Below are 13,610 nucleotides of genomic sequence, written 5' to 3' on the forward strand. Positions count from 1 at the left end.
CAGCCTAACTACCTCTCCAGGTGAGCAGGGACTCTAGCTTTAAATATCCTGTATGCTATTGTGTAGGCCATCTCTTTTTTTCTCTCCATAGAACCCTCCTCCTTGCCTCCTGCTGTAACAGTTCTCCTACACTTGGCCTTAGAAGACTGGATTTGCCTCGGAGCAGAAACGTACTAATTTCAATGCAAGTGTGCAGAACCCCCTTGTTCTGTTCACCTCACCAGCAAGTTCATTCTACATCTATTCCTATATTACTAATAAAATAGGCTCACCCACATGTACCTGTGAAGGGGATGAACCAGTGAAGCCTTCCTAAGTACAAGCCTGACCTACCTTACACAAGCTCTCAACATTTATGCTCTATACCAAAAATTCCTCTAGTTTAAGTAGCTGTAGAACCAAAAGTCCTTTTTCTCCCTTGTCCCTTTTCATAGGGCAGCCCTTCCTTATGGACAGCCATGAAAATCCATACATTGTGTCCTAAAATAGAACCAAAACTCATGTGGGATGGGAAATGCATAATTTTATTTCTCTGATTTTCTTAAAAATATTTTTATGCCACCTTTCAATACCATATTTTCAGAGAGACTTATAACATAGTCAATTAAAACCTGTCAATTTTGGTTTTGCTTCAATTCCCATTTTTCCAATTTTAAATTTGGTTCAACTAAAAATCAGAATATAATCTTAAATTTGGTTTGGCCTGAACTTTGAGGGGTTTTTTTAAAGTCCGCATGAAAGTTCATACACATTTTTGTGTTTATTTCTCCTAATACATGTATTTTTGTACACAGTTTTGTCTAATATACACATTTATGTAAGCAATTTTCCTAATACAGTGTATTATACTGTTTTCACTAATATACACATTTTTGTTCACTTCCCCTAATACACACTTTTTGCACACTTTTGATTTGAGAACACCATTTCAACATTCAGAGAAGTGTGAATTTCAAAGGCTAACTGAGTTTCGGTTTGCATATTAGGTTAAAGGTGCAAAATTAAGAAAATTCACATTAAAATACAAGCCAAATGAACCCCAACACATTATTATTTATTCATAAAACAGGCAAATGAATCAGCTGCAGCTGAAATCACTGCGAGTCACTAAGACCACAAGCCTTACTTAAGAATAAGTCCCATTGAACTCAATGTGGCTTACTTCTGAATAGTTATGAATAGGATTGCAGAATTGTTTTTATCCAGCACCTAAAAGGCATCAAAGGTGGCACCAAACAAAATGGAATGGGGAGACCCCATCCTATGATGAAAATCAAAATAACCAGACAGGTTCATTTGCAAAATTGACAGGTCTTTTGAATATCCTGGTTTTAGGCCATTTAAAGTTTGAAAGGCTGAAAGGAGAACTTTGAATTGCATTTGGAAACAAACCAGCTGTCAGAAAATATCTTTTAAGTTTTGGCAAGGTAAATTTAGTTGACATCTGCAGCTGTATACTGGGCCACCTGAAATACCTAAACAGCCTTCAAAGGCAGCCCCAGGTAGAGTGCATTACAGTAATCTAACTTTGATGATTAGAGGATACTACAGTAATCTAAACTGGGGAAGAGGAGGTCTGATTCCACAGAAGGGATGCTGAACCTTTTCCCAATTGAAATAATCCCCAAAGCTGTTACTAGCCATCCTGGAGGTATGTGTGTACAGGGGTGGGGAATGCAGGTACAAGGTAGATCAGCTATCCAACTCCCAACATTCCTAATCCTGGCCTTGCTGGATGGAGATATATCTAGCGCGTACCAAGTTGAGGAAGACTAACATAGATACCTCCATTTTCCTCGCTGCAGGGCAGCTTCACGGGTGATTTAGATCCAGAAAATGGTGCAGCAAGAAAGGTTTAAATTGCGCCATTGATCTGCTCAATATTACAGCCCCCCACAGCTTTAAAGTAAAGATTTGGTTTGGCCAAAAGACACGACAAATGGACTGCCATGGCAAGAGAAGGGCTACTCTTAAAAAAGAAAAGAAAAAAGGAGAGTGCCAATTTGTTTTCCCTCACAGGGTTCAATGTAACTGGGTGGGTGATTTGAAGGTGAAAAATCAGTGGAGTTGAGAGGGTTAAGATGCCGCCCTTCTCTTTCATTCTAGCACCAGTCTCCTGCTGGAGACTGCAACCTAGGTGGCTGCTTTTGGTAAAGAGAAGGAAACCATCAGGCGAAAAAATACGAAAAAATACGTGTGATTTTAAATAGGTGTAGTTCAAACTGACTGCTGTCCCCTAGGGGCAAGGATCTTTTTATATGGAATCATGAGCGCTGGTGCTGCTTATGTAAGCCAGCAGTTCAACCAGAGACTTATTTCTTTCAATGTATTTTCTGTTATGTCCCCTTTGGCTGAAAAATTATCTCCCTGTTAAGAATGATGTTATGAGAGTGTAATTATGAGAGGGACCTACAATCAGCTGGAAAATGTACAAAGGGAACTCTACCCTTTAACTCCCCCTACCCCTATGGTTGCATCTCTCTTTGCACACTACAAATCAGCCCTAGGTGCCCTCTTATTAGGGTCATTCATAGCCCAAAGATCAGCATTGAGTACATAGTCACCGTTTTAAAAATGTGTGTGGTGCAGCACTGACCATTTGGAGAGGCAGTCACCTGTTGGCCAATTGTGCAAGCAGGATTGTGCTTTTCATTGCCGGAATATTAGCAATACTAAGCTTGTAGATTTTGGGAAGTTGAATCCTGCGATTTTAGTGGCAGGGAGGCTACTAACTTAAGTCCAGAGATGGTGGGCTCCAATTGTCCTTTCACCTATTTGAGGCACAAAGAGAGGATACTGATCATTAAGCTTTTGCCTGACTGTGGAGGAAACAGAAAGTTAGAGCTTGCTGATACTGCAAGAACTTTTCTCAAGGGGCAGCTTAGACTCAAAACACCAAAATGCAATACTATCTTGGCTTCCACAGCATAGGAAGTTTGGAGGAAAAGATCCAAAGAGGCAGAAAGCTGGCTTGGAAAAAGGACTTCAAAAATAATCCAGCATGGCCTCTTCCAGTAACAAAACGATGCACACATTGTAGACAAAATCCTGAAGAGCTGAAGTAATTTGTCTTGTGGCAACTTAAAGGCGAACACAGATTTGCTTTCCTTCCCCTGCTATCAAACAATCCCCATTGCGAATCTTTGTTACAGAAGTACGGCTGGGTTGGGCTGTGTCTCAGCTCCTAGCGTCAACCCTTTTCCTGTGGGTGGGAGTCTTTTTTCTTTTCTTTTTTAACCATGCTAGGAAAGAAGGGAGTACAGGCTTGGCTGCCCACACTGTTCTTGCCCATACAGGTGTGCATAACTCAGGAATGCCAGACAAACCTGAGTCACCGATCGCCCCCCCCCCCCTCTCCCCGCTCCTTCTGTGCGTACATAGACACACCTGAGCTAAAATAAAACTGTCTCTTCCGACTTCACTTGCCTGAAGTGCTATTTGGACTGCTGCTACGTACCTCCTCCATATGCCCCTGGTGAAAGAGACACACAGCCAGAGGGAGCTCTAAAAACCAGCACTAAAAAGAGAAAAAAAGGTGGAAGTCAACATTTGATCAAGGGAAGCGGGAGCCCTGCAGAGGTATGTCACGTTCATGCTCTTCTTTCTGCTGGAGGATTTCAACTTGGCATCTGGAATAAAACAGGAGCTGGGTGGTGGCAGGGGGAGTCAGGACAAACCAACAGTGCTTTTGGAAATGGCAATGAAGCAGTGAAGTTCACCACACACACACACAACCCTTGCCTCCGGAGGAATTTCTTGGCTTGGTGTGTGGGTGACTGTAATTTGGATTGTTGCACAGGATTTCAACTTTGAATCGGACCCAGCACTAATGAGGTTTGTGGAATTAATTCACGTCTGTTCACGGCTATTGAACTTGCTTTTATTTTTTTATTCTTTGGCTATCAATTAACTAGGGGGGAGAAGTTCAATGAAGCATAGGGCTTCTCACACAGGTATGCGGCAGAAAGGTGGGGGTATTTTGTGAGCATTTATACTTTAAACGTAATGTGCTTCCTCTTGTCTTTGCACTGCTTGAACCTGGCACAAGTTGTTGATCAGCCAGTTTGATGTTGCAGAGCAGGGCATTTTCCCCCCTTCCTGGAGATTTGCTTGTTTTTAAAGAAATTAACTCTCTCTCACATACACACACACACACACACTACCAGTCTTGGTTTGCAAGTTGCATTATCAAACGGTGAAGAAAAATTCTGTGGATTCTACTTCCTCCCAGAGAATGGCGAACTGCTTTGGGGAGAGAGAGTTAATATCTTTTTCTGGCAAGAATCCTGTGCTTTAGACAATTGCACATCAGACAGACATTCAACCGGTGTATCATATTCTGGCATTGTGATGCAGTGATTGGAGAGGCTCCATCTGTTTAACTTCTACCTCTCACACAACTGTTTAATTCTACCTGTCGTGTAATTTTGTTCGAAACACTTCTGTGGGAGTGGGAGGAGAGAGAATAGTAGTAACTCTCCTGGGAGATGGCAGAGAATGGTTCTGTTTGTATAAGCTTAATTGTTGATCCATTTTTAGGACTATGTCGTTCATGCTCCCTATTTACATACAGTTAACGTTTCAGGCTAAGAATGTTCAAACTGTGTTTATGATATGATTGCTGTTGAATCAAAAATAAAATATATTTGTCCAGATTTCAGATTTGTACGTAATGTGTTCAGGAAAGGCAGGCAAATGTGGGACAGAATAAGACAGGCAGGCATGTATATGAGGTTTTAAGAAGGACTGACTGAACATGAGCTGTAGTCTAACAGCAGGTGTGCTGGAGTGACAAAAACAGTGTGATTACAAGTGAAGAATATGTGACAAGACAGGAGGATGCATGTCAGAGAATGGACTAATTGTAAAACAGAGATCTGGCTATGATTTACTGAAGCCCAGCCCCTTAACCTCTATTCAGTGCTAATGCTCAGCAATAAAGTAGCAATAAAAAGAGTACCTCTGAACATGTGCACAGTGCCTTTCCCCTCACCACTAAGCCAGCTTGCAATAGGGAGCCTGACTTCCATGCCGAGGAAACATACTGGATTTCAGTGGTGGCCCCCCAATTATGGAATGATCTCCCCGATGAGGCTCACCTGGCGCCAACATTATTATCTTTTCGGCGCCAGGTCAAGACCTTTCTCTTCTCCCAGGCATTTAACAGCATTTAACAACATATGCTAAGTTTGCTTGTTTTTTAATGGACCCCAGAACCGTTGTTGTCTAAAATGGATACTGTTTTATACTGTTGTTTTTATATTTTTGATGGTTTAAATTTTTTTATACTTTTTAATGTTCACTGTTTTTAACTTTTGTAAACCGCCCAGAGCTTCAGCTATGGGGCGGCATATAAATTTAATAAATAGATAAAAGGCAGGCAAGGTTTGGCAAAGTCCAAATGGTTGATCGTGGTTACAGGGATTTCTAGATTTTGGGGGGGGGGGGGGAGTTGTGCCACAAAGGAATACCAGGAGATTATAACTCAGATAATTTAGCAACACAGGACAATCAACACAATTTTTTGTTGCAGGAAAAGGTTTTACTTGTGTCTTTGACAGGTTGATGAACTGTAGAATTTACGATGAACTGGCCAGAGTTTTGGCAAACTGAGGGATGAAATACAAGGGAGGGGTGAACTGCCACACCCATCTCCCTAAATGACACCCTCTTTCCAGGCAGGCCCAAACCCCAACATCTCTTTTTGCAGGGTGATTGCTAGGTCAGATTCAGCTGCAAATATAGCATGTCCTTTACATATGTGCATCCCACCCCCACTGACACCTCTGCAAAATGTTTTTTCTAGCACAGGGAGGGGCAACATGTGGCCCTCCAGATGCTTTGGCCTACAACTCCCATGTTCCCTTATCTAGAGTGACCATATGAAAAGGAGGACAGGGCTCCTATATCTTTAACAGTTGCATAGAAAGAATTTCAGCAGGTATCATTTGCATATATGGAGAACCTGGTGAAATTTCCTCTTCATCACAACAGTTAAAACTGCAGGAGCTATACTAGAGTTACCATTCTAAAAGAGGGCAAGGCACCTGCAGCTTTAACTGTTTTGATGAAGAGGGAATTTCACCAGGTTCTCCATATATACAAATGACACCTGCAGAAATTCCCTTTTCAATACAACTGTTAAAGATACAGGAGCCCTGTCCTCCTTTTCATATGGTCAGCCTACCTTATCAACTGGCTATGCTGACTAGGGCTGATGGGGGTTGTAGGCCAAAACTTCTGGAGGGCCACAAGCTGTCAACCCATGTTCTTGCAGATACATGCTCTTTGAATTCATTTATGATAGGAAGGGTAGTCATGAAGAGCGTACCTATGTATCATCAGGAAAGAGAGTTACCAGTTGGAAAGAATGTTCAGAAGGACCGTTCATGGACTGGTGCTTCAGGGCAGGGCAGGGCATGTGGCAAAGAAGTAGCTGATCTTTCTGGAAAGGCAAATAAGGACAAGAGCGTTAGACTGAACTGAGGCCACTACATAAGGGTGTTCAGGTTTTCTTTAGGTGGCTGCATTAGTCTGTTGCTGTAAAAACAAGCAGCACCTTAAAGACTAACAAATTTATTATGCTATAACCCTTTGTGTACTAAATTTGTTAGTCTTTAAATGGGTCACAAGGCTCTTTGTTGATTTTACTGAAAGAGACCACCACGTCCAAGCTGCTCCACGTTGTTTTCCTTCACTGATCAAGATTCCCTGCCATCCATGGTTGGCAGTATAGGGTATTGCCCATTCATGCCTCAAGCAGGCTGGACATTGCTAGAAGTGGCATAAGTAACTGACCAAGTATGAGGCTGAAATACAGCATTCTCCTAAAAGAGAAGAAATCATGGAGATGCAACAGGAACTTAGTGAAAAGGTTGCAACAGTTGAAAATGACAGAAAGGGCACCTGGCAGAATCCTTTGTGGTAACCAACAATGGAAACCATAGACAGAGATTTACTCCAGATTAACAACTTCAATGGCAGAGAGCCTTTAACATTTTCTACAAACACCACTGGTTCTAATGCCTTGTCTGTTGTGATCTCTTCAGTGCTTTAAATCTATACAGTGCAGGGGTAGAGGGGAAGGGAACATTTGTACAGAATTGCTTGAACAGATTTCTCTCCCTACAAGGAATTTCCTGGGATGAGAAGGATGGCAGAGATTGGTAGTGCAAAGGAACATGGGAAGGGACCTTATACTGAGTCAGATCCTTGGTCCATCAAGCCCAGTATTGTCAACACTGACTGGCAGCGGCTCTCCAGGGTTTCAGGCAGGATTCTTTCCTAGCTCTACCTGGAGATGTCAGGGATTGGACCTGAGATATTCTGAATGCAATGCAGGTGCTCCACCACCACTGAGCTATGGCCCCTCCCCAATGAAATGTACTTATTCTCTCCTTATGTGGATACACTGTTGTTTTCTATGGAATCTTTGCCTAAGATTTGAGCATATCCTCTACATCAGGGTGGCCAACTTGCAACTCTCCAGATGTTTTTGAATGTCTACAAAATGATACATGTTGGGGAATTAGAATTGGTGTTCTGGAATTAAATTTGTGGTTTGGGCCCTTAAATATAATAAAACTCTGGTCCCTTCAATCTTTTATACTCTCTACTGACTTTAGCAATAGACTGGTAGGGCTTTGCCTTCAGTGTGCAGTAAACGAAGCTGTCTTTTGTGACTGGCCCAATTTCTCTGAACCCAGCTGAGACTGGACTGTGGAATTAGGGACATTCTGATATAGGATGGCTGGCAAGTGATGGAAAAGGTGGCAATTGCCTAAAATTGCCTTTCCATCTAGGTCTATTTATTCAGAACAGTCCCATGTGAGGAGAGTGGCATTTTTGATGCGCTAATGTGTTGTTTATATATTGGGTTGTTTTTAATTATTCGTATTTTAAATGTTTTTTAAAGTTTTAATATTGTACCATGTTTAATTATATTTTTAATTTGTATATATCTATTTTTTTTTAACTGTACATGTTTTAATTTGTAAAGCCACCTTGAGTATTGGGGAAAAGGCAGGAAATAAATTAAATAAATAAATAAAAGCTTAGGAAAGGAAGTCTACTTAAATTGTCTATACATGTGTAGCTTACCTGAATGCATGTATTTCCCTGTTACTCTCGCCTCCATTGTTATGGTCTTCATAGCTTGTAAGCCCTTTAGGGGAGGGACCTAGCTTTTTGGTTTTGTTCTGTAAAAGATCATGCACATCAATGGTGCTATATCAGCCTTCCTGAACCTGATGCCCTCCAGATGTGTTGGACTGCAACTCCCATCATTCCCAGCAATGGCCATGCTGGCTGGGAATAACAGGAGTTGCAGTCCAACACATCTGGAAGGCAACAGGTTGGCAGAAGGATGTGCTATATTAATAAATAAGAATACAGTAAGTCAATCCTGAGCAAGAACACACTCCATCTAGCCCCGCAGTAAACCTGGAGACTTTTACCATGCCCCAGCAGCTAATTTGTAAGTATTATCTGCTTTATTATCTAAAAATTCAGAACCTCTTCCACTTCCTGCATGCTCCCTGTGCCAGTTCTAGCTTCTTCTCCATAGTCTTCATAGCAGGAGTCTGCATAAAGGCTGAACTTGCACTATGTCAAACAAGACATTTTTGTGTGAAGAGGAACTGAGTGTAACGATTTCATATCATGAATCAGAGACCTGAGGTGTTTTTTTTTACTTATCTTGAAGGGAGGTAAACAGGAATCTGCATGTTCTAATTGTGCAATACACCATTTGTGCTATCAGAATCCTTTGGCTTCTGTTGTATTCCTGGTTATTATTTATTAATTTATTTATATAACACCATCAGTGTACATAGTGCTGTACAGAGTAAAACAATAAAATAGCAAAACCCTGTCGCATAGGCTTACATTCTATTAGAATCATAATAAAACAATAAGAAGGGGAAGAGAATGCACCAAACAGGCACAGGGTAGAATAAAACTAACAGTATAAAAGTAAAATCAAAATCAAGTTCTATATATGGTTATCTGAGATATATAACAAATTTCTAGTTCTCATTCTCTGCTAATGGCTTCCTTTATTCCCTCCTCCAGTCCTGCGTTCTTGCTTTCCCAAATGCTGCTTGAATGCCTGTTACAAGCTTCCTTCCTGTATCTTTCAAGATACTTCTGTCTCCTCCTTCAGATGCTTCATTTAAGCTGATTTCTTCTGCAAAGCCTTTCCTGGGTCATTATAACCTCACATTTTTTCCTGCTGGACTTCCTCCTATTAGTTAACCCTTCTTTTACCCTCTGAATCAAGCCCTGTCCTTTTTCTTACCCTTTGTCATATGGCTTAGATTTCATGTGTTCTATGGAGGTATTGAAGTGGCTTCAGAAACAAGCACCAAATGGGTGGGCAAATACTTCAGCCTTCCACCTTTCATGCACCCGCCGCCATGTGTCTAAAGGGGAATTTGTGGGGGGGGGGGGGGAGACACACAGGCTGTGTGCCTTTTTCTGTGTTCTGCACAAGGCCTGTGGAGTTGGCTCTAATAAATGACAGGTATCAGGGTTGAAGAAAGCAGCCAGAGAATGTGGAGGCTGTTTCAGCTAAATGCTTAGAAAACAGCCCAGCCTTTGGTGAAGCTTTTAGTGGAGAGACAATGACCAACTACACTCAGTACAGTTTCCTGTTCTTCAGCACAGGCCCATTCCCATTGTTCTACCCATGTATATATTCCATCCCACTCCCCTCCACCTCCCAATGTTCTATAAATATATTAACTTTTCCTCCATAGTTTCTTACCAAACGAACTGGGGAGGGGGGTGGAATTCAAAATTTTGCAAAGACACAGAATACAACTGAAGCAAACTATGTAGGTTAACAGAGATACCGCTCAGTGGCTTACTGCCTGGAGAAAGCTGATTCGCGAAGGTGAATAGCTCAGGGATAAACTAGATGAGGGAGAGATCCATGATTGGATCTTACCAGATTTATATTGCACCTGTCTTCCCCCTATCCCACACCCACTGCAACTCAAAGCATGTTCGGGGAGAGGAGTTAATTCAGCAAGGTAGCATAAGAGAGAGGTTTGAGTTCTCTAGCATCCAACCCCCAGTCCAAATCAGGGCCCTATGTACCCTGTGGCAGCTTTTAACCAAAGAAAAGGTATGGGTAGATCCAGTCCCATAAACCTTGGCCCTTCCAGGCCCTCTGCACCCTTGTTGCTTCTGCAACAATTGGCCACAATGCTAAGCTTCTTCTGGATTTAAGTGATGCCAGACAGATGTGTTTACCAAAGTCTGCATTGGTAGATGCTCTGTGTTGGAGCCAGATGAAGAGATAAGGCCAAATAGGAAAGTTGATACATTATACCCAGCCAATGTCTAAAAGGGAACGTGTGGCCATCCAGATATTACTGGAATAGAACTCCCATCATCCCTCACCACTGATTATGCCAGTCAGGGCTGAGGGGAGTTGCAGTTCACCAACATCTGGAGGGCCACACGTTCCCCACCTCTGGTATAGACCTATGCAGCCTCCCATGTCTCACAAAGCCTATCAAATCTACTTGGATAAAGAGAATGGAGTAACCCTGGAATTTTGCATATTCAGCTGTCAAAGGGGGGCGGGACCACTCATCTTCAATCTATTTTGGACCTGTAATCTTTACTTATTTATTTAGAAGTATAGCCTCTCCTTTCACAAAGTTTCAGTTAGTGTTATAGGTCTTGGAAGATAATATTAGCATGATATCAAACCCAAGATGCAGCCTCAAGCCACTGTAGAGCACAGGCAGAAGGTCCCAGGTTCAATCCCCAGGATTTCCAGGTAGTGCTAGGAAAGAATCCTGCCTGAAACCCCAGAGAGCTGCTGCCAGACAGTGTCAACATTACTGGGCTAGATGGCCCAAGGATCTGATTCAGTCTAAGGCACCTTCCTTTCATGTTCCGTTGGCCCAATCAAGACAAAGTGTTGAGAGAACTTGAATTCTATAATGTCTGTGCAGGGAGCAATGTATGGCCCTTAAGAAAACAGGATCAAGAGGGGTGGGTGTGGAAAAACCCTAACGTCCGGCAGCCTAGCAGAGCCATCACAGAGACTGAAACAGCCCACAGAGAGGGAGGGGTGGGTGCAAACACAGAGAGTCCTTTCAGATCTTCTGGGATTTGGGCCTAACAAAAGAGCTGTTGTATCATTCCCTTGTTATAGCACTGTCTGATTCTCCAACGACACAAGGAAGAGTTAATCTTGCAGTAGCACGCAAGTTTTAAGGGTGTAAAAGCCTAAACACACACAATAATGATGAGACTGAAAAGGAATCTCTTGAAGGTGCAGTGCTGACAGGAAGGAGCCTGAACTTTGACACCTGGCCTCACCCTGTTTTACACCTGGCTTCACCCTGATCTCCAGGAAAGGTGGAAGCTCTTAGGCAGAGCTAAATTACTGGTGTTTCTATGCTCTTTATGCTCACCTTCACATAGTAGTCGAATGGGGTAGGTCAGAGGCTTTCAAACTTGTTCATAGGGTTCTAAATAAATGTTTAAGCATTGTATCTTCAAAAATATATTCAAATTTAAAACAGAAGGAGAATTAGGTCTTTCATAATGTCCTACAAGTGCCACTTCTGCACTGAGTTACCTACACTTTGGTTTGCTCCTTGTATTTCTATTTGATGCACACTGTAATGAGAGAATGGCCATGTCAGCATCTATTTTTTGGAACAATATTCACATATGGAAATCTATCTCACCTGTTCCTGGATATGTGTGCTGGGCAAAATTATTTTGTTTCAAAAAATATACTTGTTTGTCCTGAGCTGATAACTTTTCTATTGCTTATCATGAAGTTTGAGAACAAGATAAACAATAAATAAATAAATAAATAAATAATAATAATAGCAGCTCATTAAAATATAGTGTTCTGCACTTTTACATCTTGAATATATCGTCATTCACTTTGGACCTTGCTGAATTTTCCCACCTGGTTGCCTACTGAAATCTCTTGCATTCACAAGCACACATACACCACTGCAATCTAAAATGGCACGCTTGCTCCTATTTAGGATCAGCATAATGACTATAGATATTCTTGGACCATGTTTTTCCCAGGTGATTGGTTTTCCAACATTTCTCTTCCACCAGTAATTAAGCTCAGGGCGTAAACCTATAGCAATGACTCAGAGGCTTATGGACATCCTATATAGGGTGGGAGGTCTGGCGGAGGCGATCTTTGCTAGATGGGCTTTTTTGCCCATCTAGCAAAACTGACTTGGAGTGGAGGGAAGGAGGCTGGAGAGCCCTCAAGATAGCTTATATATTCACCTCTCCAGTCTCTGCCTCTCCCCACCCACCAAAATGTCCCCTTTCCTCATCCTCTGAGATTGAGTTTCCAACGTCGGAGAGCAGCTGGTGCAGTTCTTTCTGCACTGGCTGCGAGGGGGAGGGGAGGTTGGCATTCCGATACCCAATGCTGTGGTCAGATCTAGGGGCCATAAGTTCGTTCCCTTGCACACACCCAGTTGTATGGATCTTTGTGATACATATTTGATGCAATAACTTCAGCATAGGACTAGGTCCATGTGATCTCGATGATCTCAAAATTGGTGTATGACTGCTTTCTACAGGTTTGAAACTGCAAAGGCTTATATCAGAATTATTTGCAAGTGCCTCTTGCAGGCATGGCCTCCAGATTAAGTAAAAAAGAGTTTACTCTTTGTCATGTATTCAATGTGCCTGGATTATTACGTGGAGAATATTAAGATTCTAAAGCTGCATACTAATGCTAAGGGGAACAGTGTCTAGTCAAAATTGACTCAGGTTAAAAAAAAATGTGTTAGTAGCCATTTGATCTTTCAAGATGTGTACCTGTACCAGTGGAGAGGAATTTCCAACAAGTCTGAGAGTTTTCTTTTTAAGTATCATTTGGGACAAACCCACAGGCAGAAATAAAACATGACAAAATCAGAATTCAAAACATTCCTGAGTTACAGTTGCCTTCCTTATTAAACTTCTCCCTTCCTCTTTTTTTGTCTGGAGGCTTACAAGTGATTGGGACTTCGAAGTATACTGTCCGGTTCATAACTGGATAGCTGAGATCATTCTTGAAATACCTGAGGTGGGTTTTTTTGTGTTGACTGTGGGGCAGCTCTCCACAGCCTGGTAGCCTCCAGATGTGTTGGACTAAAGCTCCTAGCATCCCCTCAACCAGACATGCTGGCTGTAGTCTAACACACATCTGGAGAGCATCAGGTTGGGGAAGGCTGATGTAGGGGTTCTCCCCACCACAACCAAAGGTATGACTCTAACAGCACAATCCCATGCATGTCTACTCATGAGTATGTCCCACTGAATTCAATGGAGCCAGGTCCAAGGTAAGTGTGAATAGGATTGCATCTTAAATTATGGAAATCATGGCATATGCATCCAATAGCTTCCTCCACAGCCGATTGTGTGATTTAGCATTAATCAAAAATTGAAAGACACAAGAAAAGGGAGATAAAGAGAGGGGAGGGACATAGTGTAATAGTGGAGCTGGGGCTCACAGGGTCGAAGCACTAGGACTTTTTGATTAGCAGTGACAATGACATCATCTGCCACCCCCTAGGGCATCCTTGTTCCCTCTAATTTTAGCTGCAATCCTTGCAGTA

The 13,610-nt window shown here is 42.1% G+C and overlaps 1 protein-coding gene across 3 annotated transcripts in view; it reads left to right on the forward strand.

Moving 5' to 3' along the window:
• Positions 1-3,280: 3,280 nt before the first annotated feature.
• The window catches only part of ITGB4 (integrin subunit beta 4), an 81,835-nt gene continuing 71,505 nt past the window's right edge, over positions 3,281-13,610 (forward strand). For 2 of the 3 annotated variants that reach the window (XM_063120305.1, XM_063120306.1), the window contains exon 1: positions 3,282-3,834. In XM_063120305.1, the coding sequence (XP_062976375.1) occupies positions 3,830-3,834 (5 nt within the window). In that variant the 5' untranslated portion in view covers positions 3,282-3,829. Of the gene's footprint in view, positions 3,835-13,610 lie in introns of all 3 variants that reach the window. The other variant, XM_063120304.1, reaches the window with a different exon arrangement.

This window comes from Elgaria multicarinata, chromosome 3 (assembly GCF_023053635.1).
Source record: "Elgaria multicarinata webbii isolate HBS135686 ecotype San Diego chromosome 3, rElgMul1.1.pri, whole genome shotgun sequence".
Lineage (NCBI taxonomy): Eukaryota > Metazoa > Chordata > Lepidosauria > Squamata > Anguidae > Elgaria > Elgaria multicarinata.